This window comes from Hemitrygon akajei, chromosome 9 (assembly GCF_048418815.1).
Source record: "Hemitrygon akajei chromosome 9, sHemAka1.3, whole genome shotgun sequence".
NCBI lineage: Eukaryota > Metazoa > Chordata > Chondrichthyes > Myliobatiformes > Dasyatidae > Hemitrygon > Hemitrygon akajei.
Genome location: NC_133132.1, coordinates 129,632,589 through 129,658,521, shown reverse-complemented (window position 1 = coordinate 129,658,521; position 25,933 = coordinate 129,632,589). Strand labels below are relative to the sequence as shown.

Sequence of the window (25,933 nt, the reverse complement as noted above, 5' to 3'; positions counted from 1 at the left end):
CTAAGGCTGTGCCCTCTTGTCCTAGACCATTCAAAAGGTTTCAATGAGATCCTCCCCTCATCCTTCTGAATTCCAGCGATCACAGACCCAGAGCCATCAAACGTTCCTCGTATGATAACCCTTTCATTCCTGGAATCATCCTTGTGAACCTCCTTTGGACCCTCTCCAATACCAGCACATCTTTTCGAAGATGAGGGGCCCAAAACTGTTCACAATACTCAAGGTGAGGCCTCACCAGTGCCTTATAAAGCCTCAGCATCACATCCTTTCTCTTGTATTCTAGACCTCTTGAAATGAATGTGAACATGGCATTTGTCTTCCTCACCACCGACCCAACCTGCAAGTTAACCTTCAGGGTGTTCTGCACATAGTTCAGGTGCCTTGCCGTTCAGCGTGGACAATCATGTCTCTCCACCTATCATGGTCCCTGACCCTCTGAATTGTAGTTGTTGCCTCCCCCGTTACTAACCATGATGTTAATCCGTCTGTCATTTTCATTCTCTCTCTGCCTCTGCTTCTTTTTCCTTCCAGCTTTCCAGTTGTAACTAAATGTTCTAACGTCTCTCTTCGCGTGATGTGTCTAAAGAATTTTGATTGCTGTTTTCTGATTTTTTTTAAGTAACGTACGTTTTGTTTTTGTTCTTTGTAGACCAAATCTCTCTGCATCTCAGGTTCCTGGATTTTCTCCCTGTTTAGGAAATAGTTCACATATTTATTTCTACTACCAAAGTACATGACCATGCATTACCAACATTGTATTTCATTTGCCACTTTCTTGCCCATTCTCCTAAGCTATCTAAGTCCTTTTGCATCCTACCTATTTTCTCAACACTACCTACCCCTCCAGCAATCCTCATATCATCTGCAAACTTGGCAACAAAGCCATCTATTCCATCATCTAAATCATTTATATACAGCATAAAAGGAAGTGATCCCAACACCAACCCCTGCAAAACACCAGTAGTCAGTGGCAGCCAACCAGAAAAGGACTCTTTCATTCCCACTCGCTGCCTCCTACCAATCAACCAATGCTCTAACCATGTTAGTAACTTTCCTGTAATACCATGGGCTCTTAACTTGGTAAGCAGCCTCATGTGTGGCACCTTGTCAAATAAGTTGACCTAAACTTAAGAGATCGGTCCTGCTCTTAAAAATTGTACAAAATTTTGCATTTTGCTGCCACCAGGTTTAAGTGAGTTTTTAATGGCATACTAGGCCTTAATTATTGGTAAAATATCTGGTTCTAAAAGATCTAATTTTATGTAGGGGTATTACAGTATTCTGAGTATTTCAAAATATAATTTTACCACTCTTAATATTAAAAAAAGTTTATTTGATGATACTGTAAGTTCCAGACATTATTTAGTCTTCTGTTAAATGTTTAAAGTATTAACTAAAAATGTGAGTTCTCTTTGTGTGCTTCCTGCTTGACCAACTTGATAACTTTCTTACAGTTGGAGGCTAGGAACCATCTTGAATTGATGCCTGTACTGTAAGTGGATACATTGGGAGAGAGGATTTTTTTTTTAACCATAGAAATCACTACATCTTTATGGACATCTCTCTCTGTTGTCCCATACTTCACTATTTAGCTGCAAACCCTAAACTCCTGAGCATTGGCTTGTAAAGGAATCACATAGAAACTCTGCTTATTTTTCAAGTTCAAGTTTAATTGTCATTCAACATACATGAATGTGGAAAATGAAACACTGATGAAACAAATGAAAGGACTTACGGGAAAAATTAAATTATTTTTCCCTGTTATAGAGCAAAAAGATTTAATGGGAACATTCTATCTAAATAAGCAAGCTTGGGGCTAATTATAAAGGAAAGAAACTACAAGTTATGGATACAAAATGCACAAGTTTGTGTGCACAAATAATGTTGGAAAGAACTATTTATTACATGGGGAATGGAATGTTGCTCTTGTTTGAACCTTGCAAAGGTGACATCAGTGTTCAGAATTTAATGAATTGAAGAGTGTATTGAAGCCAGAAAACTGGAGAAATAAGTATAGTCAGATTTAGAATATAGCTAATCCAATGAAAATTGGGATTGGAATCATTAAAAAGGTAAGAAGTGGACCGGAGTTAATTTGAAATGTGATCCTTAGAAAAACTGAGATGGAAATGTTGATTGTTTTTTTGTCATCCAATATCTTCTATGTATGATTGGAATTGATTGAATTTCAGTCCCAACTGGCTCTTCAGTTCAGATCTCTTCACTGGACAAATTCTACCTCTGCACTGCAGAGCTAATTGGTGTTCTTGAAGGAGCCCTTTGTGTTAATGGATTTTTTTTTAAAGGAGGGTAAACTTGAAGGGCAACCTGAGAAACTATGGAGAAGTCACAAGGATTATTCAGCCCTGTGACTGAACGAGGAGCCCCTATTCTAGGAGGTGGAATTAGAGGCCTATAGACCATCTGTGCCAAAAAGAATCGCGGAGCACACAGATTATGAAATTTATGATTTAATATTCAGTTGCAATAATTTCCTGAATTTAAGCAACATAGGTATGGAATGATCTATGGTTAGCAGTGCTAATGACGATACAGTGCACGTGTGGTTTTCAAACGGAAAGAAACAACTTCTTCATAAAGGGTTATTACATCTATTATCTTTCTCAATTTTTTAAATCTAAGCATCATCAAAGTTACTTTTTACACCCTGTTCTCACAATGAAAGTGTGGGGACATGGTAGGACCATTCATTTTTAAAAGGAAAATACATTGTTACAGACTGGAGCTTCACCTATCTGTTCCTGAATTAATACGCTGTACAAATGGTTCACTCTTCAGGAGTAATACTGAATACTGATAAAACTAAACAAAGGGCGTAAGTTTCTTGCATAGGTAAGTTTTATACAAACGTCTGTGTTCTGTAACTGATTAGAATCTGTCCTTTCCTCCATGTTTAAAAATGAGCCCATTTTAGACATCACTCAGTAATTACATAACTGAACTTAGATTCACTGGGAGGTGAAATTGGTCTTCAGCAATAGGGCAGAATGGGTGGTGCTGGATCAGAAACCCACCTGATTATCTTCTTCATTACCTTAAAAGGAAAAGAAGCATTTAAAACGGGTAGCTACTTTATACTGCTGCTAGGGCCAATTTCATAAATTCAAATGAATGGCTGCAACCAGTCAATCAATTTGGCTCTCACAGGTATTTTAGCTTTTAGCATCTGTAAGCATATTTCAATATTTTTCATAAAAGCACAATGTATTAAGTTATCTCTGCTAAACATTCTTAATAATTTAAACTTCTGTCTACAAGGCTGTATCAGATCAAATGTTTTATTTCAGTGTAAATGCTTAATGTTTACCAGTTTCAAACACATAAAACTGATAAGCAATCTGTTTAATTTCAGACATGTTCCATTTGCATTTTGTGCCAAAGTAATAACGTTTATAAATTTAATAATCCCTATCGAGTCAAAGATAAATTCTAGTTGAATAGGAATATATTTGTTGCTTGACAGTTTTAAAATTCATGAAGTGAGTTTCAACATTTTTAATGAACACTTCTTGTTCCTCCAGGTATATTTTGCTCTAGCCAATTGAGTTCTTAGTGTCTTTTATTTTCAGTTTACTGTGCCATATTTCAATGAAACAGTAAGTTCTCAAACTGAAGTATTCAGTCTTTTTATTTGATGGGGTTGATTCTATATAGTAATTAGTAGGTAATATAAATATTTTAATTGTTTCATTTTCTCCTCTTGTCTTTCTGTGCTGAGACTCATATTGTCTTTTGTCTTTAGTTTTGTTGATGAGGCTAAGTTTTATTTTGCCCTTCAAGTTCTGAGAGGATTTCTTTAGTTCTTTTGTTTATTAAGCCAAGTGTGTGTGCTTCTTTTTTTGCACATTGTATCAATCAATTTTATTTTTTTGCCATTGCCCTTTATGTGCAAACGTTAACATGTCTGACTCAGCTAGAGTTTACCAGGTATTTGTTTCTTTAATTCATTCAAAAATTTCGTCATGGGAACCCTGGCAATGTCTGTCTTCTCTGTTCTGCAGAAATGTTGAAGGAGTTGAACCAGCAGCGCAGAGCGAAAGAGTTTACAGACCTGAAAATAACTGTTGAAGGCAAAGAGTTTGAAGTCCATCAAAATGTTCTAGCTTCCTGCAGCTTATATTTCAAGGAACTGATCAAAAGGTTTGCCTTCCTCAAGCTGTCATCTGGGCCGTTCTTTTGTAGGGTTCATTCGTGTTGCTTTCCTCTCTTGCAGATTTATGAAGATAGAACTTCCTGTCACAGGGCCAGTAGCCATTCCTTCTATCATTTCAGATGAATGTATTTTTAAATTGGAACTACACTTGGGTTTATTTGAATAATATACTTTTAATTAATAGCTGCTTCAATTTGGAGTGAAGAAATGAGATGTTCCATGACTGAGGACCGTAATTTGTTTAACAAAAGCATGTTCTTTGGAGACTTTTCTGCACAAAAATGCTATAATATTGTCTTAAATTCATTTTTATTTTTTAATTTCTGCTCTTCAAAGAAAGATCATTTTCAGCTATCTGCAGCAATTTGCCAAAAGGTATATAACATAGGGATCACCTTGACAACACAAATATTGTATTTCTCTGTACATAACTAGCCAGTGTGAAAGCCTTAGTTTGCTTTATGTCAAAAAGATTAGAGCAATTTAGATGTGCTAACTTTTACCAAGTCGTTTTCATAACAAGGAAATACAATAAACTACAAATCAAACAGTTTAGCTTGAATAGCACTTTTTTGTCAATTGACGTTATGATTTGGCTCATGGGTATCCTGTTATACTACAAGTACATGATTATACAACTAGATCAATGTTATAGAAGCATAAAAATGATTATAAGGATTTTTTTTTATTCTGTGCTGCCAGGAAGTAAGTGGAAATAATTGGACTGACTTTGGCCTTTAAAAGGCCTTCAACTTCTATAGTCATTTTTCGCATTCTTAAACTTCTATTATCTGGTCCATTAAATCTGTTTTAATGGATATCCTTAGATGCATCTTAATTTAGTTGGACAACATGTGAAAATTACATAACATCAGATCGTAGGTCAAAGAGTCTTTCCTGGCATAATATCTATTTATTTCCAAGCATTGCAACATCAGAAGGTTCCTTTTAATCAATATTAAGCTTCTACATCATTCAGTTGTAAGTCCTTGCAATATATTCATGTTGGCTTTCCCGGGTTTTGGGCAGTTTGGTGGAACTGGGAAGCTCTGTCCTGAAGGGCCAACTAATTCAGCACTTCACTTGGGCAAACCCTGTTAATATCTTCCCAGTTCATGCACATGAAATACAATTGAGCTTTCTGAAGTTCTTGCGAGGTTACTCTACAGGTTCCTGAGCAGGTTACACTGCATCAGCATAGACCTGGCCCACAATCTGCAATCCCATTCATCTCAGAGGAGACAGAATTATTTGTTCTTTTAGTGAAACTTCACATTTTTAACATTTTCTTTTCTTTATTTTTAGTTGTAAATATTGGTGATTTTAGAAGTCTTAGCAATATTACATTTTTGTTCTTCTTGGAATTATTAACATTATTTAAAAGCCACCTAGTTAAGTACGTAGGTAGAAGAGGTTTAGACGTCTATAGGCTGAATGCAAGCAGATGGGACGAGCATGCTGGGCAGCACAGTCAGCATGGATGTGTTGGGTCAGAAGGCCATTTCCCGTGTGTTTGACTCTTAAATGTTGTAAACTGCCGTAGCATCCTGAACAGTTCTTCCACCCATCAAATATCTGCAGACAAGTTTCTGTCCTTTCCATATGAATCCCTGCTAGGCCCCGTCAGTAAAAGTCAGGCTATCAATATCAACTAAATAATTGATTATTTGGATAGCATGAACATGATGGACCAAATGAGCACCACCTTTGCCTTGAACATCATTTTATTACCCAATTTACTTTGTACCAGATTACTTTAAACCTAAGTTAATAAAATGCTCAAATCAAGCAAGATTGTAACTTCACTACAATTTACCTGTTTGTTTTTGCATCATTTACTTGTATTATATACTTTTTATATACAGTAATTTTGAAGTTTAAGAAAATTAAACCACTTTATTTTATATATTGTTTTTGATTTATATTGTCAGTGTACTGAACTGATATTCAATAAGTTACATAAACTGCTGAGTAACATTGAGATTAAATTACTGTATCACATTGTATGCAATTAAAATAATGCCTTTTACTTGAAACATAATCTTAAAGAATGAACTATTAAGGGTTTTATGAATTATCATTAATTGACTAAAGTTAATTGGTAAAGATGCAGTATATACCACAATTTAATTTAATTTGAATCAATATTTTATATCACGCAGGCTATTTACACCACAGCTGAGCCATGAATACTTCTTCAATGGACCTATTAGTAATCTGCATTGAAACAAAATTTTATATATAGTTGTCAAGCCAAGAGGACTGATTAGTATACTTCCATGTTTATGGAGCTAATTGTACATGTAGTTCAGTTTAAACTGGGGTGACATTGATAATTCCATTAAAATATCTCTAGGTATTTGTTGCAATCAATGATTCTTTGAAATCACTTCAACAGTTCAGGGCTGCAGCTTGCACAGAATCAGTTCATGTCTGCGTTTGGCACCTACATACTGCAGGGATGATTGATGATAGAATTTCACAATCATCGTCTCTTTTTTCCCATTGCCCACAAGATACAATTGATGTCAATAGAGAAGAAATTGTAGTGCATTCATCACCTGAACAATGCCCACTATAGAATCCCCACTGCCTAATCCTGTGCTATCTGCCTGAAATTTATTTCAAATAATCTTTTCCACTGGGGAAAAAATAAACTTCATTTTCTGAGAAAGAAATCAGTGTTGTTCCTTGTGTCCCTTACACAAAGAGTTAACATTTTATTTCTCTGAAGAAAATCTAAAAATATTGGATGCATATAGTGGAGATATTCTTCTTGGATACTCCCCAATTGGAAAATATATTTCCTAGCAGATGGTGTAGATTTGATGGGTTGCCAGCAAATCTAGTGCATATCTGTTAACATGCTATCAGATTATTGCTTCAATTTTGGTGCTTCGGTATGGGCAGTCTGCCTCATTTCTTCCAGTCTTCAACTGACAGCTTGCTGCTTTAGGCTGCTCTGTAATTATTTCTCATTCACAGTGCAGAAAATCCCACAGTGTCTTAAAAAAAAATCATCCACTCTAAAGGCATAGAATCCAAGTCAAAAATCCAATACTGCTGTCAGGATAATAAATCCTGAGAATTAAATTATGATAGCTCCATCAGTTTTGCTTTAATTGCATGTTTTCCTCAATTAGCACCTTAAATCAAACTCTGTTATTCCTCTGCCATCTTTTCCGACTCAGCCTCTACTTTGGAACTCTCAGCAAAAATAACCCCATGGTTTGAAAGTTTTATCTGAGGTGTCCGGAAGATGACATCCTTTGTTCAGTCTGTGACAACAACACATAGCCTAAGTTATTCGGCACATGCATCAGTTTCCAGTGTGACATGAATGTTAAATTTCCCCAGTATTAAAGCAGTCGTAATTTTTCTTTTGGAGCTGTTTGTCGAGTCAGAAGCCTTGCACTTGAGTATATTGTTCTTAGTTGTCATTCAAGACTTAGCCTAAAAAGTGACGACAAAATCATTTCCTCACACTACTTCATTTGGAGACAGTACATCTTGAATCACCGTGACTTTACAATTAGAACCCTTAAATCCAAAGTTCAAGGTTCAAAGTAAATTTTATTATCAGAGTACATACAGCAGGCATACTCGGCAAATATATAGAATGTAACTATAACGACTCAATGATCTAGCAGAGTGCAGAAGACAAAAAACTGTGCAAATACACATATAAATAAATAGCAATTAATAATAAGAACATGAAATAACAAGATAAAGAGTCCTTAACGTGGGATCACAAGACCATAAGACATAGGAGCAGAATTAGGCCACTTGACCAATCGAGTCTTCTCCACCATTCCATCATGGCTGATCCCAGATCCCACTCAACCCCATACACCTGCCTTCTTGCCATATCCTTTGAAGCCCTGACTGGTCAGGAAACGGTCAATTTCCACCTTAAATATACGCACAGACTTGGCCTCCACCGCAGTCTGCGGCAGAGCATTCCACAGATTTGCTACCCTCTGGCTAAAATAAATTCCTCCTTGCCTCTGTTCTAAAGGGTTTCCTCTCAATTTTGAGGCTGTGCCCTCTAGTTCTGAATACCCCCTCCATAGAAAACATCCTCTCCACTTCCGCTCTATCTAGTCCTTTCAACATTCAGTAGATTTCAATGAGATCCCCCTGCACTTTTCTAAATTCCAGTGAGTACGGGCCCAAAGCTGCCATTGGTTGTGAGGCCAGATAGATAGATAGATACTTTATTCATTCTCATGGGGAAATTCAACTTTTTTCCAATGTCCCATACACTTGTTGTAGCAAAACTAATAACATACAATACTTAACTCAGTAAAAAAATATGATATGCATCTAAATCACTATCTCAAAAAGCATTAATAATAGCTTTTAAAAAGTTCTTAAGTCCTGGCGGTTGAATTGTAAAGCCTAATGGCATTGGGGAGTATTGACCTCTTCATCCTGTCTGAGGAGCATTGCATCGATAGTAACCTGTCGCTGAAACTGCTTCTCTGTCTCTGGATGGTGCTATGTAGAGGATGTTCAGAGTTTTCCATAATTGACCGTAGCCTACTCAGCGCCCTTCGCTCAGCTACCAATGTTAAACTCTCCAGTACTTTGCCCACGACAGAGCCCGCCTTCCTTACCAGCTTATTAAGACGTGAGGCGTCCCTCTTCTTAATGCTTCCTCCCCAACACGCCACCACAAAGAAGAGGGCGCTCTCCACAACTGACCTATAGAACATCTTCAGCATCTCACTACAGACATTGAATGACGCCAACCTTCTAAGGAAGTACAGTCGACTCTGTGCCTTCCTGCACAAGGCATCTGTGTTGGCAGTCCAGTCTAGCTTCTCGTCTAACTGTACTCCCAGATACTTGTAGGTCTTAACCTGCTCCACACATTCTCCATTAATGATCACTGGCTCCATATGAGGCCTAGATCTCCTAAAGTCCACCACCATCTCCTTGGTCTTGGTGATATTGAGACGCAGGTAGTTTGAGTTGCACCATATCACTATGATAATAAAGAGCATTATAACTGGACAATGACTACTATAATTTGATCACACTTGTGGCAATCTATATCAAACAAGATAACACTGGATCATTGTGGAAGTCAAATTGTCCTAACTGGTAAGAATTGTAAGTCTGGGAAATGCCAGGAAAGACAAAATTCCAAAGGCAAAGGACAAACTTAAAAAAGATGCTCAATGTACTCATAAAAAGCCAGTCCCATAACATTATTAAGCCATTTGTGTTTGGAGCTGTTTTGGTGTGAAGATGCTTTTGAAGTATTCACAAATATTCTCTATATAGAATTCTTTAAAATTAGGAAAAACCATTTGAAAATGCACTCCGGTTTTTCTCCCTTTTATTTAAAAAAATCGTTTCTCATCCTCCTGTATTATAAATACCAGTTAAAGACTTTAGTGAAGAGTTTTGGGTGCCTTTGTCAGTATTGTTATTCTGCAGATAGCCTGATTGATATATTTCTACTTAAGAGGGCCCAGGGAAAAACAGACCTTTTACTCTGATTTATGTACATTTTGTTTTATCTTGGCCTAATAGAAAGCTTGTGTTGTTCTTATTGTAGAATATATAGTTTCCTATTATAGCACACTCAGTAGCAGAAGCAGTTACATTTTCTCTCTCTCTCTCTCTCTCACTCACTGCCCCTTTTTATTAGTCAATTATTCAGCTGGCTTTGCTTGCAGCGTTTTTCTGATATGAATATGAGCAGATTAAAGCTTTCGTTGGACCATCAAAGTATTTTGCCTTGCTTTCGATTATCTATTTAAATGGATTTACTAATAAGAAACAAAAGGTGCTTTGTCCGCAGGATGTTGTTTGAAAAAAAGACTTTTAATACTCATGTTTCCCATTACAGCACAAGGTTGAAGCCAACTTAGTATGACTCCTCTTTCTTTCTTCGAGGCAGTGTGACTAATCTAAATGTGACACTGAATGGGTAACACTGCTTAAATGGTATTATGGAAAAAAAGTCATCAACAGAGGAAGCAATAAACAGAGGTTCCAGACTTTAATTTGGAGAAAATAAGTGAAAGCCTCAGTGATTATGATTAGTGTCCATCAGACAGGCCATCTTTGTTTGCTTATGATATATGAAGTGCAAACATAATAGCGTAAAACTGTTGAAGCAAAATGGCCAGGTATTTCCTTTGATGTCAGGTTTGAATTGGGATAGGCAAAAAATATTACTAACAGAAGGATTCCAAATAAGTGCTAGTTTTATGAACTGAAAGTAGCTTCTGTGAATCTGCTTATGTTAAGGCATATTGTTTCTTTTACCATACTTGAGCTTGTGTTGTGTTGGATGGATGTCAAGAAAGTAACTTACTGAAGTTTCTGACACAAGTTCTTTGTGGAGCTAAATAATGCATGCTGTTATACTTGTAAGTGTATGCTGTTTAAATTAAATCGTTTGCATTTGAGGAACCACATAAGGGATACGTTTAAAGCTTTGAAATGTGTGTCAACAATTCAGTCACTTTTCTAAGTAACTAGACTACATATTTGTTAAACATGGCTGAACTACAAAAGCTACCATACATACAGTAAATTATAAGAACACCTTCTTGGGCATTGACCTGCTGTCTGTTGGAAAATAAATCCATTTCAGCACATAGAAGTAAAATGGGTCCTGGAGATTTCAAACTGAGCACCACTGATTTCTTTTGTAGGTGCTGGCAATTCATGATGAATGATGATTGCTGGAGAGTTCCTTAAAAGATTAAAGCAATGTTGGCCGTCTAATAGAATAAGTTATTTCCATATTCTGGATGCTAGCATTTTGTGGATGTAATTTAAACATACTTTTTTTTATAATTTTATGGAACTTTGAAATACCCCAATATTGAGAAGTGGCTTGGCAGTGATCAAGTTTAATTCCCATTCTAGACTCAAACATAAAACCTATTCATATCATAGGTCAGTATAAGCTGTATATTACACACAGCAGGTAACGCTTTGAGGACCAAAGCAACGCTTTCGTTAGAATAAAACTTGCACTATCTTTCCTTTCTACTGAAGGACCAGTGTCCAGGATTGAGCTTTATTTGCAGGATGAAAGGATTGACCACAGCTGTCAACATTATTTGTTTTTCCAGTCGTTACTCGTTATCTTTTACTGTTGCATGTTTTATGCTGCCTAGGGTTTGTCAGTATGGCCTTCTTAGTGGATTATTCATATGTATTTGTCTGCAAATCATTTCGTTAATCTGGTATGTGTCCAAGTGAATGTATTCCCTCAGCTGAACTTACCATGTTCCTGATGTTTTCATCACTACTTCGCTTTTCATTTCCATCTGCTTTAACCACAGACTTTTGTTTGTAACTAGCATGTATATTTATTCAAAAATTGTTGACCTTGAAGATATCTGTGGCCCTCTAAGTTTTTGTATTTCTATAGTATTTGTCAGCCAAAGTTAGTGATCAATGTTTTACATATAGTACATGGCTGAAAATATGAGTGGACGTTTGAAAATATTTGGTACTTAATGAGTGAAATCCCCTATTCTTGAAGGATAAGTTAGAAACCTGTTCACGTGAGTTAATGGTAGATGTATTTCAGAGTAGAAGAGGCAATATTTTGTTTCGCAAGTTCACAATTGATCGCTATATTTGAGTTATTTCAAGGATGGAGTTTCAGCAGAGTCTGGCGAACAAGCAGAGGTGATTATTGTGAAAAGAGTCTTCCCACTTATCCATCTGTTTCAGCTGATAGATATTGATAGCTATATTAGAAATTCTGTCTTCATTCAAAAATAGTAATGTGGAGAGCTTGGGGAGGTTCCTGATCTGATTGACAAAACCCTAATCACTACTACAGTTAAGCAACACTACCACTCTGATCACTTTGCACTAAAATGGACTTGCTTTTTTTTGTCTAATTGTATAATTGATATTTAATTTCTGATTTTCCTGTGAATGCTGCTTACATAATGTTGTGTACCTGTGATGCTGCTGAAAGTAAGTTTTTTTAAATTGCAACTGTACATATGTGTTCTTGTCCATGTGGGCAATAGACTCCATTTTAACTTTGAAAAACATTCCTAGTACCACAGTGTCACAACTCTGTTAGTCCTCATTTCTCACTGTGTTTCCATTCCAAATATCATTTCACTTCAGTAACAAAGTAACAAACTCAACATTAAATCACTATTGGAAAGCTTCAAAAAATATATATTACAACATTACTAAGATATTGTGTACAAGTCATGAAAAATTAGATCTCATTAAATACTCAGAGATAAATGAAATACTAATTTTGTAATATATTGACAGGTTAATTTAAGTTCAATGCTTCTCTGTTATTAGGTCTCCCACACCTCAGTAAATGCAGTTGTTATGTTGCTGCCTATAACTCATCCTTTGTGCATTCAAGATTTGGGATTGTTTAATGTCATTTCCTGAACAAATAATTGTTACTCCAGATCAGATGCAGCACAAAAAAAACACAAAAGATAATGAACACAATGATAATAATAACAACAACAAAACACAGTAAATATACAGTAAATTCATAAGATAGCTTATATACATAGATTTATTGTATGTCCATAATGTGGCATTAGGCTTAGCAGTGTCCATATATAAGTTGACTGACAAGAAATAATAAAGTAGCAGTGTTTGGGGGTGCAGAAGGGTGGGTTAAGGGGTAGACGTGTTGATCAGCCTTACTGCTTGGGGAAAGTAACTGTTTTTGAGTGTGGTGGTCCTGGTGTTGATGCTGCATAGCCTTTTCCCTGATGGGAGTGGGGCAAACAGTCCATGAGCAGGGTGGGTGGGATCCTTCATGATGTTACTGGCCCTTTGCTGCTGTCACTTTTCTGTACATCCCCTTGATGGTGAGTAGGCTGGTGCCAGTGGTGCATTGGGCAGTTTGGCTACAAGTTGTAGAGCCTTCCTGGCTACTGCAGTGCAGTTTCCATACCATGAGCTGATGGAGCGTGTAAGACCGTGCATTTGTAAGATGATGTGAATATGGATGTTCAGCCTCCTCAGGAAGCAGTGGCATTGGTGAGCTTTCCTGACTCTGTAGGATGTGTTCTGGGACCATGAGAGCTGTGTGAGATGTGCATTCCCTGGAGTTTGGAGGGGAGAATGAGTGGTGCAAGTTCTCCTGATGTTGATAACCATCTCCTTTGTCTTGTTGACATTGAGGAAGAGGTTATTTGCCTGGCACCCAGCCTCGAGCTCTTCCACCTCCTCTCTGTAGACCATCTCATCATTGTTCGTGATGAGCCTGGCCACTGACAACAAACAAGAAGTTACTATAAGCCTGTTCTAACTTCATAATGTCTATTCTGGTCACTGGCAGTGCCAGTTACATTCTGTTCTTTTTTTCTGAATACATTGTCATTTTTTAACATAATTTTAATATTGAATTTTTATTATTTAATGATTATGCTTTCCTTTAAACCCACTTGCTTACCAGCGAGGCAAGAATGCTAATTTTATGGATTTAATATTTGTAGTTAAGTTATTAATTAATATTCCATTAGTTACAAAGTACTTCAGGTTGTGCTGAATAAGGTGTTATATTTGTAAGCACTAGAGATTCTGCAGATACTGGAAATCTGAAGCAACACACACAAAATGCTGCAGGATCTCAGCAGGTCAGGCAGCATCTATGGAGGGGAATAAACAGTCAATGTTTTGGGCTGAGAACCCTAATCAGGACCGGAAATGAAGGGGGTAGAAACCAGAATGAGAAGGAAGGGGAGTAGGAGTACAAGCTGACAGGTGATAAGTGAAATCATGTCGGGGGGAAGGTTGGTGTTTAGGGTGGGACGGGAGGGGGGATGAAGTGAGAAGCTGGGAGGGGATAAGTGGAAGAGGTAAAGTGCTGAAGAAGAAGGAATCTGATAGGGGAGGGTAGTGGACCAAGGGAAGGTGGAAGGACACATATGGATGTGATAGCTGGCTAGAAGAGGAGGGATAAAGGGGAGCCGGAATGGAAAGAAGAGATAAGGATGGACGGAAAAATTACTGGAAGTTAGAGAAATCAATGCTCATTCCATCAAATTAGAGGCTATCCAGGCAGAATATGAGGTGTAACTCCTCCAACCTGAGAGTGGCCTCATCGTGGCTATAGAGGAGGTCACGGACTGACATGTCAGAAGTAGAATTAAAAAATGAGTAGCCACTGGGAAAACCTGCCTTTTGTAGCAGGCAGAGTGAATGTACTTGTTTAACACCGTCTCCCAATCTACGTCTGCCTTCATCGATGTCGAGGAGGCTGCACTGGGAGCACTGGATACAGTATACAACCACAACAGACTCACAGGTGAAGTGTCTCGTCACCTGGAATGACTGTTTGGGGCCTTGAATAGTGATAAGGAATTAGAGTCAGGTTTATTATCACTGGCATGTGACGTGAAATTTGTTAACTTAGCAGCAGCAGTTCAAAACAATACATAATCTGGCAGAGAGAGAAAAAAATAATAATAAATAAAATAAAACAATAATAAATAAGTAGGTCAATTACATGTATTTGAATAGGTTTTTTAAAATGTGCAAAAACAGAAATACTGTATTTTTAAAAAAAGTGTGGTAGTGTCCAAAGCTTCATTGTCCATTTTGGAATTGGATGGCAGAGGGGTGAAGTTGTTCCTGAATCACTGAGTGTGTGCCTTCAGGCTTCTGTATCTCCTACCTGATGGTAACAGTGAGAAAAGGGCATGCCCTGGGTGCTGGAAGTCCTTAATAATGGATGCTGCCTTTCTGAGACACCGCTCCCTAAAGATGTCCTGGGTGCTTTGTAGGGGCAAGTGTGTTATAATTGTACATTGTTTCTAAGTTGTTTGAATTAGCATTGTGTTAGGATGCTGAGGGATGACCTTTATAAGTATATGCAGTCATAGAAGGCATAGGTAAAATGGATGATCTCAGTCTTAACAGGGTAAGGAAATCTAAAACTAGAGCAGTTTGGTTTAAGATGAAAGGCAAAAGATACAAAAGAACCTGCTGGAAACCTTTTCCATGCAGTGGGTGGTAGGTATGTGGAAAGAGCTGCCTGAGGAAGCTAAAGAGGTTTAAAAGATACTTGGAGTGGTACATGGAGAAATGTTTTAGAAGGATATGAATAAACGCAGGCAAATGGGACTAGCTTGCATGGACATATTGGTTAGAATGGATGAGATGGGCTGAAAGGCCTGTTTCCATGCTGTATGATTCCATGACTCAAAAATTTTTGACCTTAATCTGTAAGTGAACAAAAATTCCCAAATAAGAATTTAAATTTAAAAGGGCTTTTGTTTAATATTCTGCATGCTTTGCTTTGGATCTTGTGAACTCAACATTCCAGCTCTTTATAAAAAATAATTTGAAGATCTCCATGGGTCCTCTACAAGACTGGTATCAGACATATTTTGTGGGCAACACACGAACAGATAATAAGCAGCAATATCTTTAAAGGAGGAAAGAGGTGTGGTGAAACTTAATGAGGGTTATGGAGGGTGAAGACTTATTTGTGAAAAGAGTGATTGAAATGAGGGATATGCAAAAGGTCAGAAGTGGAGGACAGCAGATGAGTCAGGAGGAAGGTGATAGGAGACAAATGGCACATGAAGGCACGCTTGCCCTCAAATCCCCCAGGCCCCCCGCTGCCAAAATGTTCTGGATATACATACATCTTCATGTATGCTTTTGCACCCACCCAAAGCTTATTTAAATCCCTTTGCTTATCCCAAGGGACAATATTTCAAATAGTAACATGGCCTCAGAAGGCCATTGATTCAAAAAGCTTCAGTGGCTCAGTTGAAGCAAAGGGTATGTGGAAAGGGAATAGAAAGGTGTAGAGCTAGAATGGTTAGGATTGCTGGGGTTTTGCTGACCTCTATGTCAGTGTCTACCAGTGGTTATACATGAAGAAGTCTGTATCAAGTATAATCCAGCATAACATGTCATCATCCCAGGGGGATATTTGAAAAAAGGTTGGATAAAATTCATACACCAAACTTAACCAGCAGAGTGTAGGAATTATAAACCAGTCTTGGACTTGAATTTATTACATTTTGATGTGGGTAGTTCATTAAAGTTTGATTGCCTTTGGCTTCAGTGAATACTTAGTTTTAAGTCTGGTGTACAATAATGATTCAATATTATTTACTTCATTGGAAAAGTGGTGGAAGGGTTGTCTCATTTTCATTTTTCTACAATACCTATTGGTATTGGATTGCTGAAAGTTTAGACCTTTTTCATTGTCCATGATATACAGGGCAATCCTAGTGTGAAAATGATGGACTTTGGAGCTCCTATAGCACAAGCCCACAAGTTTTCTTAATGATGTGAAGAATCCATTCAAAACTTGTTACCTTTGGGCAACAAAAAAAGATTTGATTGCCATTTGTAGAACTTGCCAGCATGAACCTAGTCCAGACTGAAGAGTTAAGGCAAGCACTCCATTGAAAATGTTTTGCAGCATCACCTGGATCTCCCTACTGAGTACTTTATTCCATTTGCCTGCCATCCTCATCTCCACCTATGGCCATCTTCAGGCTGTAAATTATCTCATCTAATTTTCCTATTGTCCTAGGTTCTGCTAGTAATGATGGAGGTTCCCATGGACTAATGTAATGACTCAGAGCTGAAATGGTTGATGATGCCATGACCGGGAGGAGCACAGTATACGCGGAATCCCAGTTATTTTTCCATCTGGTATATGTACTACAACATAAACAAGCTGACATCCATTAATATTACTTTCTTCTTTACATGGAATCCCATTGTCCCACAGTTTCTCTAAACAATAATGAAGGATCAGTATTAAATCATAAAATTTCTGTGTGGCACAACATAAAATTATAGAATTGTGCAAAATTTGCTGCCAACAAAACAAGTGTGTAGTTAAATCACAATTGTTTAATCTTACAAATTATTTGAGTATATTTAGAAATTAGAAACCAACATAGTTTCCACACATTGCTTTCATAAGGAAGAAGTAGATTTAGTACAGAAATAGTTGTGATTTTACTTATTCTAAGCATTTAGATATTCATGAATCCATTGTTGCTTTGACTAAACATTGCTTTATGTAACCTCTGTAAGGTGCTAATGTGACATTCTGTCCAGTTCTGTGCATGCAAAATAAAGGGAACCATTGGACCTGGAAACCTATTTCTGTTTGACCTGGACGCATGCTTGAATAGCTGCAGTTAGGAGCTGCTGAACCACTTCTGGAGATGGCACGTGACCACGTCTTTTTTTTCTTTAAGTGAAGCAAATGTTCCTTCTTTTAAAAACAGGATTAAACCTTTTTTATTTGCAGATGCTTTTGAAATGAGTTTGATGTCAATTTCTGTCTTCCTTTAACAATGGAACTAATGTAAATTTAAGATACAGGACTATTTGAGACCTCGGTGTTTTGCTTTATTCAGGGGAACAGACAGCCTAGGCCACGGTCATGGAACTCCAATAGGATGGCTGCTGGCTTCCTGTGGCAGAACTAGTCCTTTTCCCCACCTTTCTGCTTTAACCATTTTGTCTCTACCTACTTTCCTCTATTTACAAATTTATGTCATTAGGGCTTCGCTTTCTGTTTATGAACAATTATTTTATCTCTTATCCTTAAGCTGTCGTTCCATTTTCAAATACATTTTGCATGATGATGTGGGTTATTTTTTTTCTTGTTCTGGGTGTTGCTTACTCTTTCTCTTTCAGCTCACTTTGTTTTAAATTATTAGAGCATTTTAGTGCACAGTATGTGGAGTGAAGCCACCTTTCATTGAACCGTGGAAGTCATTGTAATTGGCTCTAATTTCTAATGTATTGCCTGATGTTGCCAGGGCTTCAAAGGATAACAAGAATGGACAGAAGCTGGAGTTGACTATTTCGAACATAAATGCAGATATCCTGGAAATGCTGCTGGAATTTGTTTATACTGGTTCACTTATCATCAGTTCCGGAAATGCTAAAACCCTGCTGGAAGCTGCCAGTAAATTTCAGTTCCGAACCTTCTGCAAAGTTTGTGTTTCATTTTTAGGTAAGTGAATTATTAATACTATTATATGCATTTATTTATTTTTCATGCAGTGAGCATTGTCCTAGAAACTCAATAATTTGCCTGGTTTGTAACAAAGGAACCAAGGTAGTTTTGGATCCTGGTCACGTTTCTCACTTACAGATTAATAAAAGGAGATGGGAGCAGAAGTAGGCCATTCAGCCCATCGGGTCTGCTCTGCTGTTTCATCAAGGCTGATCCATTTTCCTCTCAGCCCCATTCTCCTGCCTTCTCCCTGTGACCTTTCATGCCTAAACTAATCAAGATCCTATTGAGGGCCTCTGTCAGTCAGAGTTGACCATGGATGTTGTGTCCTAGCTGTCTAGATATGCAAGCCTGGGCAATACGATATGGAGAGCAAGCTGTTACCCAAGTAGCAAGCTCCCCCCCTCCACACATCTGATGAACCCAAAGGAATGACAGAGACTGATTCAGTTTGGTACCAGCAGAATCGTAGGAGTTGCCAGTCAACATTGAACTCAATGTAGGTCTGCTTTAGGGACTCCAGCTTTTTCTCTCCAGGTTTACTCATGTTTCCTTTATTTCTTTTATATATCTGCACAAACCAGCCATCGCCCTGAACAGGAAATTGTTACATGGTCCGAAAACTGTGGAGCATTTTAAATGATTTTTTGTAATATGCATACAATGAATGTTTACAATGAAGATTGAAAAATCCACATACTTTTGATTTTATTTATTAATTGAAGGGTATAATGAAATATAGTACAACAAAGAAAATCTTTCACACTTTGTAAACTTTTCCTGATCTGTCTTTATTACAAATCCATTGTCTGTAAATACTCTAGATTAATCTTGCATCCAGATGAAAGGTACTTCTTAATCCTCTTTAGAGCATCCAAACTTTCTACTTCTGACAGGCACAATATTAAAGTTAAAACTTTTAGACTAGATGACGTGGGCGTTCAGCAAGCCGGCCGTTTATTAACAACGAGCTACCAACTTCCCTTCTGTATTAATTGTTGTAACTTGAAACACTGACAATATAAATGTTTCAAAGTGAAGGTTGTGGTACTGGCTTAATCATCATCAATTCTGGAAATGATTTCTTAGAAAATTTACGTGTTGTATTCATTAACACATAATTAATGACAGGGTATTTCACAATTATATTAACATAGATTCAAAATTGTATTAGCATAGTTTCAAAAATCCATCTGTGCGCCGCATTGCGATTACTGTGCACCTGCGCAGTTTAAAGAGAACAATGCCTTTAGCATAAGCCATAAATTTTTGAAGAATTTTTCAAGATGCTAACAAAATATTTTCTGGTATTCACAAACAAATGCAGTGGATTCTGGTTAATTGGGCCATCAGTTAATCGGGGCAGCCACTTATTTGGGACAATTCTTATAAAACAAAAATTAATCGATAAAATAGCCTTGTTTATTTGGGATACTATGCTACTTAATTGGAACAGGACACTGGTGCTGAACAGTTTCTAACTAGCGTCAGTTGCATGCATTTGTGAGGCTATTAAATACTGCACTGTGCTTCGTCCGAAAAGTTTTAAAATAATGTCAAGCTGCCCGGGCTTGTGTGATGTTATCCATTTGGGCCAACAGATGCCAATTGAAAAAGCAGTACAGGCAGTGCAGTTTGGCACTGATAGTTGGCAAGAAATATGCAGTAAGACAATTCAGAACAGTTTTGTTCACTGTGGTTTTAAGTATTCAAAACTGGAGATGGCAGAGATGGCCAGGAGTGAAAATGAAATAATTTCATTACTTCAACAAGTTGGGAACTATTAAGAATTTGAAGGTATCGACAATTATTTTGAATGTTACAATGAAAATGAGGATTATCCATTATCTGCACGAGCTGTAATGGATAATCCATTTTGTTCACTTACAGTCAATCAAAAGAACTCGGCAGCATACAATGGATGAATTCCTCTCTCGATAATTATTAGGAACTAATACAGTTTTATAGTACTGTGGTTACTATTGGTAATGTTCTAATTTGTTCTGTATTTCATTTAAATACATAATCTGTTCCTTAGTTTGTCCATTTTTATACCTTTTAAACTATTTCCAGGAAACTTCGGCTAACTGGGACAGCTGCTTAATTGGCCCGAATGTAGTGGTCCTAACTTGTCTCAAGGAACCAGCAACCTCTGCAGATACAATATAGGTTTCATTAATTTAGTTACAGGAACTGTTAGAATGAACTTGGATAATATTCAATTAAATGAAAGCAAATGTATTCAGAGTAATATAACATGGGTAGCTATAGAAAACACACATTTCTGACTTACGGAAAAGTTTGTTTACAGACAGTTCTCAGTAAAAGAAACCTTGTGTGCCTTGTTAAATCAATGATCTCATTTGTTCTACATTAATTGAATTATTCCAAGGTGCAATTTGTTTTGCAGAAAACTAACAGTTTACTAAATCTGTCTGCACATTGTTGGTTATTGTTTGCTCAATATAAAGTAAAGCTCTAAAATAGGAATACTACCTGATTTAAATGGAGTTTGGGTATCTGCTATATATGTATTTTGTTAAGTACAGCTAACATCACACACTTTCTGAAACAATTGAGCAGATACTACTGCTGTACTGTCAATTACAGACATATTTCTAGTGAGCTAGAAGTCCTCATCTCCCTACAATGGACCGTCCACAGTGGGTGGGACTACCGTGCATTTATCCATAGTGTAACTGTTTCTTGATGTGCGTTACTGTTATTTTTGAGTTGCCAAGAAACACCCCTTATCTAATCCCTTTCTACACTTGATCCATAATGTTGAAAAGGAACCTGAAAATGTAATTTTAAACACTAAATTAATTTTATTGACATTTTGCAATGGTTAAATGCCTACTTATAAGTAACATAAAAACAAAATATCAGATGTTCAACAGATTAGCAGAACCCATGAAGAGACGATCACAATTAACATATTAGGCTGATGATCTTTCATCACATTGTAATATAGGCCCACTTCAATTTGGCATCAATTTAAGTGTTACCTTTATAAACTTCCTTGACCCTCTGCCAGTCTCCTGCCACAAAAGATCATTTAAAGGCCATTCTTGATGCTTCCTATTAATGTTTCAGAATGCACTACAATCCCAAGCAGTGTGTGATTCAAGGACTGCTGTTGAAACCACTACAAAATTACAGTACAAATGAGCTACTTATGTTACCCATGAAAGATTGTTTCGATTTCAAGCATGCTAGGCTGGAATCCTTCCGAGTGAAAGTCTGTATTTTCCACAGGATGAGAAATAACAAACTCAGCACAGAATATAAAAGTCCTTCAAAGCTTGTGGGCACTGAGTTTTAATAGTGCTTTTTCATTTCATCTGCTGTGCCTGACTAACTCTGTTTCCTAATAATATTCACTTGCTTTCACTTAGGGGGAAAAAGCTGAATAGTGATTAAATTGTTTTTTTAGTGATACTGTATATGTGGAGATCAGTAATACTTAAACAGTAATGACCAAGGGTAAATGAAAGACATGCTGAGGGTATTCATGAGGCTTCATGAGTGAGGCCAGTATATGCAAAACCAATTTTTATTTCCAATTTCAAATATGTAATTCTTCAGCTGATAATTCATTTAGCAAAATAATCCTATCCAAAGCATACTAAATGGTAGTCATTTGATTTTGAAGGTAATGTTAACATTCAGTCACGTGGGTAAAGATGGCCAAACATATTCCGCTGAAGTGGTTAATAATAAGAATAACTTCCAGGTTATTCTAATGTAAGTTATTCTAACAATATTGCATCACCACCTAATGGCATGGTATTTTGTTGCACAATCATAATCCCTCCTTCGAAGATCTTATTTGCTAGAATATTTCTCTTCATTGTATTCCTCAAATTATTATTATTATTACTTGAATTTTGTGCAGAAGACTGAAACAAATTTGATAGAAGGATCAGATAATGAGAGGATTCCTATTTTGAATATTTTTTGGTAATTATTCCCTACAAAGCTGTACTTGAAAATAAGTAGCACACTCAGCCCGTAACATAATGCATTCACCATGAGTGGGACATGGTGTATAACTCTGTATGTGTGCATGTCTTTATCAAAACTTCGACAATGTCTGAAACATCATCAGCACCTTGTCCCAACAGCCTTGGAAATGAAGTCTGTAGAATGAGTATGGGCTAAGTGTTCATGGTCAGTGATGTGAATTGTGCTCTTTTGTTAACAGTAGGTTCTCACAACTCTTGGCTTGTGCTTATTCTTTCAGAGAAACAACTAACAGCTACCAACTGCCTAGGAATCCTTGCCATGGCAAAAGCCATGCAGTGTAATGAACTGCACAGTATGGCAAAAGCCTATGCCCTGCAAAATTTTCCAGAAGTAACAGCTCAAGATGAAGTTCTGAACATCTCAAAAGAAGACCTTATTGCTTTTCTTTCTAATGACGGCCTGAACACAAAGGCTGAAGAGCTTGTGTATGAGGCAGTAATTAAATGGATTAAGAAGGACCCATTGAACCGAACACAGGTACACTTCTTCAACTATGAAAGTGATCTATATTTCTATATTCTACAGCATTACTTATTTGCAAAACATCTAGAAATCTAATTGGAGACTTCTCCTTTGTTGTACTTTCCATCAATTGGCTGTCCAATATCCAGCTTCAGAGGTATCTCCCTTAAATATCTCCCCTCGCTTTCTGAAGATCTGAGGCTGGAGTGTAGTGTAACTGGTACTTGGGTGACTGTGCTTTATGTTCAGTAGTGCAGCTAGCCCATCTGAGCCCAGCAATCATTCCAGACACAAAGAATCTCACCCTCATGAAAATGCTTCCCACCCAGATTTTCGAGGAACCATTGAAAGGCAGCTACGAACACTTTTTGAATGCTAATGTTGTACATATCAATTCACCTATCACAGATTACAGGTTGCACTGTGATGCTAATAAGCCGATCAGCCTCTTGATGGCTAGTCTGACATTTGAGGGCATATTGGGTCAAGTTAGCTTATATTCATTAAAGTTTAGAAGAATGAGAGAGGATGTGGTTGAATTTTACAAACTTTTGACCACATTAGACGGACAGGAGGTAAGGAAAATGTTTCCCCAGATGAGATGTCTAGAAAGAGGGATTATAGTCTCAGGTTACAAAGCAATAGGTTTAATACTAAGGTGAGGAGAAGCCTCTCCATTCTGTGAAAGCTGATCCTATGAAATTTGCTATAACAGAAAGCTGTAGAATACAAGATGCTAATAAATGTAAGGACAGGACAAGTTTCCAGACACACAAGAAATCAAGGAGTATGGAGAGAGGATGGGAATGTTGTATTAAGTAAAATGACCAGCCGTGATCAGACTGAATGGCAAAGAAGACACAAGGGGTCAGATGGCTGCTCATGCTCCTAGTTGTGAATGTTTAAATGCTGAGGTAATTATGATCATGTGTTTGGTATCTGGGCTCTGTGAGATGTTTTCCAGAGGTGTTGACATACCTGAGTGGTGGATTGATCTTGTTGTCCACCATTCCCTGACATATTCATCTGCTAATAAGTTCAACTTTAAATATGCAAATTTTGGAATTAAATTATTCAGAATCACAGCTACATCTTAAAGTATATTGTTAAACTAGTCAAATTGATAATAGTTTGAAGGAAGCTTACAGACTTTTTTCTTCCACTCTCCTTTTTGTAAATCACTCGTAATGATTCAGCTTCTATGTCCAGGAAGGTAGTAACAGCAAAGATGTTTTCCTCCACAACATGATGAAAGTGATCTAGTGAACATTCCCATTTATCTTCCATTGACGGCAGTCAAAAGCTTGAAGCAATCTACCTAACAGCAATGTGGTAGATCCTCTATCAAGTGGATAGTTGCAATTCAAGAAAGGAACTCAGCACCTGAAAGAAGACAATAGGATGAGCATTGACTCTTAGCTTGCTAAGACTCCCACATCCCATGCATCTCTTTTTACAATTTGACGGGTATAACTAATTTACCGACAATGTCTTGTTTACTTATCTTTGTCATTTTTCCATAATATGTTCAGCTCAGATCCAATTCAGATTAATTTATCACATATGTATTGAAACATACAATGAAATCCATCATTTGCATGAATAACCAGCACGGGTATGTTGGTATGTGCTGGGGGCAGCCCACAAGTGTCGCCACATGTTCTGGCACCAACATAGCATGCCCACAATGCTCAGCAGAACAACACAGGACACAACAAAACATGGCATGCCAAACACCATCAGTGAAATGAGTCCCATTCCTCCCTCTTCCCACCTGCCCACTTTACACATACACAGTCCTCTAATCCCAGGCCTCCAGCCTCCAGTGGACTTGTGGATTCGCAGACACTGGGCCTGACTTCCCCAGCAAACTTGCAGAGACTCACAGACTCGAGCTCTGGCTATTGCTCCTCAATTAGTTTCTAATCAACCTTCAGGCTTCAGTCTGAACCTCCAATTGACCTTTGGGCCAATTGATCCAGACCTCTGATTGACCATCAGACTTTGATCTGGACTATCAATTGGTCTTCAGGCACTTTTGTTTATCCAAGATATTTTTGAACAATCATGCCCAGTGCTCAGTCTTCAATTTCTGGCATTGCATACAGTATTACCAGATCCGAATGAGTTTATAACCATATAACAATTACAGCACGGAAACAGGCCATCTCGGCCCTTCTAGTCCATGCTAAGTTATCTTACAGCTTCTCCAGGCATTATACCAAGAGAAGTATGTATATGCTAAATCTGCGTTTAATACAAGTTCTCTAACATAAGCTATACACCACCAGGATTCTTTCCATTGATGTATAGTTTCATATTTTGCAGTACAGATAGTCCCCGAGTTACGAACGTCCGACTTACAGACAACTCGTACTTACGAACCGAGGAAGGAGAATGCCGTCCACCATTTTAAGTCAGAACGCGACGCCATCCGCCATTTTAAGCCGGATCGCGGCGCCGTCTGCCATTTGAAGTCGTTGCCGTTGACACTGTGCTGAGTGTTTAACTTTGTATTTGGCTTAAATTTTTCTTAGTAAGATTCACCCTGACCCAGCCCCCCCCCCCCCCGTTCCGGTCGGCTGGTGGCGCACTATCAGTACCGGGCTCAAGTTTGATCCAGTGACAGACTGCTCCCGTGCCGAGTTGATGTCGATCCAGTGACTCCCGTACCATCCATGCTGGGTTGATGTCGAGCTTGAAACTCAACCTCGTAAAAAAAAAACACTGCCACCTCCAGTTTAAATTCCCACGCGGAATATTGTGGAGGATCAAATACCCAAACCCAGCACAGCCCCCACTTGTCCCATTTAACCTGGCTCAGTGTGGTGGTCCTTAGGACCCAGCGGACCTCTGGAGCCGGCAGAGCTCGGGACCCACCGCCCGCAGTGTTTCTGTTCCATTGACGGGAAGCGATTGCGATTGAAAATAAAGTGGAAATAATAAAGTGCTTGGAAAGAAATGAAACGCCATTGGTCATTGGAAAAGTGTTAGGCTACAGTCGGTCAACGATTGGAGCAATTCTAAAGGATAACAGATAAAGTGAGAATAATGGAGCACATGAAAGGCCCTGCCCCAATGAAAGCTACCGTTATTATTAAGCAACGCAGTGGTTTAATTATTGGAATACATACGTTTCTTAAGTGTTTTATATGCATAGAAAGGTAAAATATATACTATATACTAAGACAAACGTTTGACTAACTGACGCTAAATAATACCAGATGGACTTGTTCCAACTTGCGTAAAAATCTGACTTAAAGACGGACTCAGGAACGGAACTC

General features: G+C 37.8%; 1 protein-coding gene across 4 annotated transcripts in view; it reads left to right on the top strand.

Annotated features, from left to right (window-relative positions):
* LOC140733532 (kelch-like protein 29) overlaps nucleotides 1-25,933 on the top strand; it is a 431,638-nt gene that overhangs the window by 322,711 nt on the left and 82,994 nt on the right. For all 4 annotated transcript variants that reach the window (XM_073056976.1, XM_073056977.1, XM_073056980.1 and 1 more), the window contains 3 exons: nucleotides 4,023-4,161; nucleotides 17,959-18,155; nucleotides 22,405-22,664. In XM_073056976.1, the coding sequence (XP_072913077.1) occupies nucleotides 4,023-4,161; nucleotides 17,959-18,155; nucleotides 22,405-22,664 (596 nt within the window). The remainder of the gene's footprint in view (nucleotides 1-4,022; nucleotides 4,162-17,958; nucleotides 18,156-22,404; nucleotides 22,665-25,933) is intronic.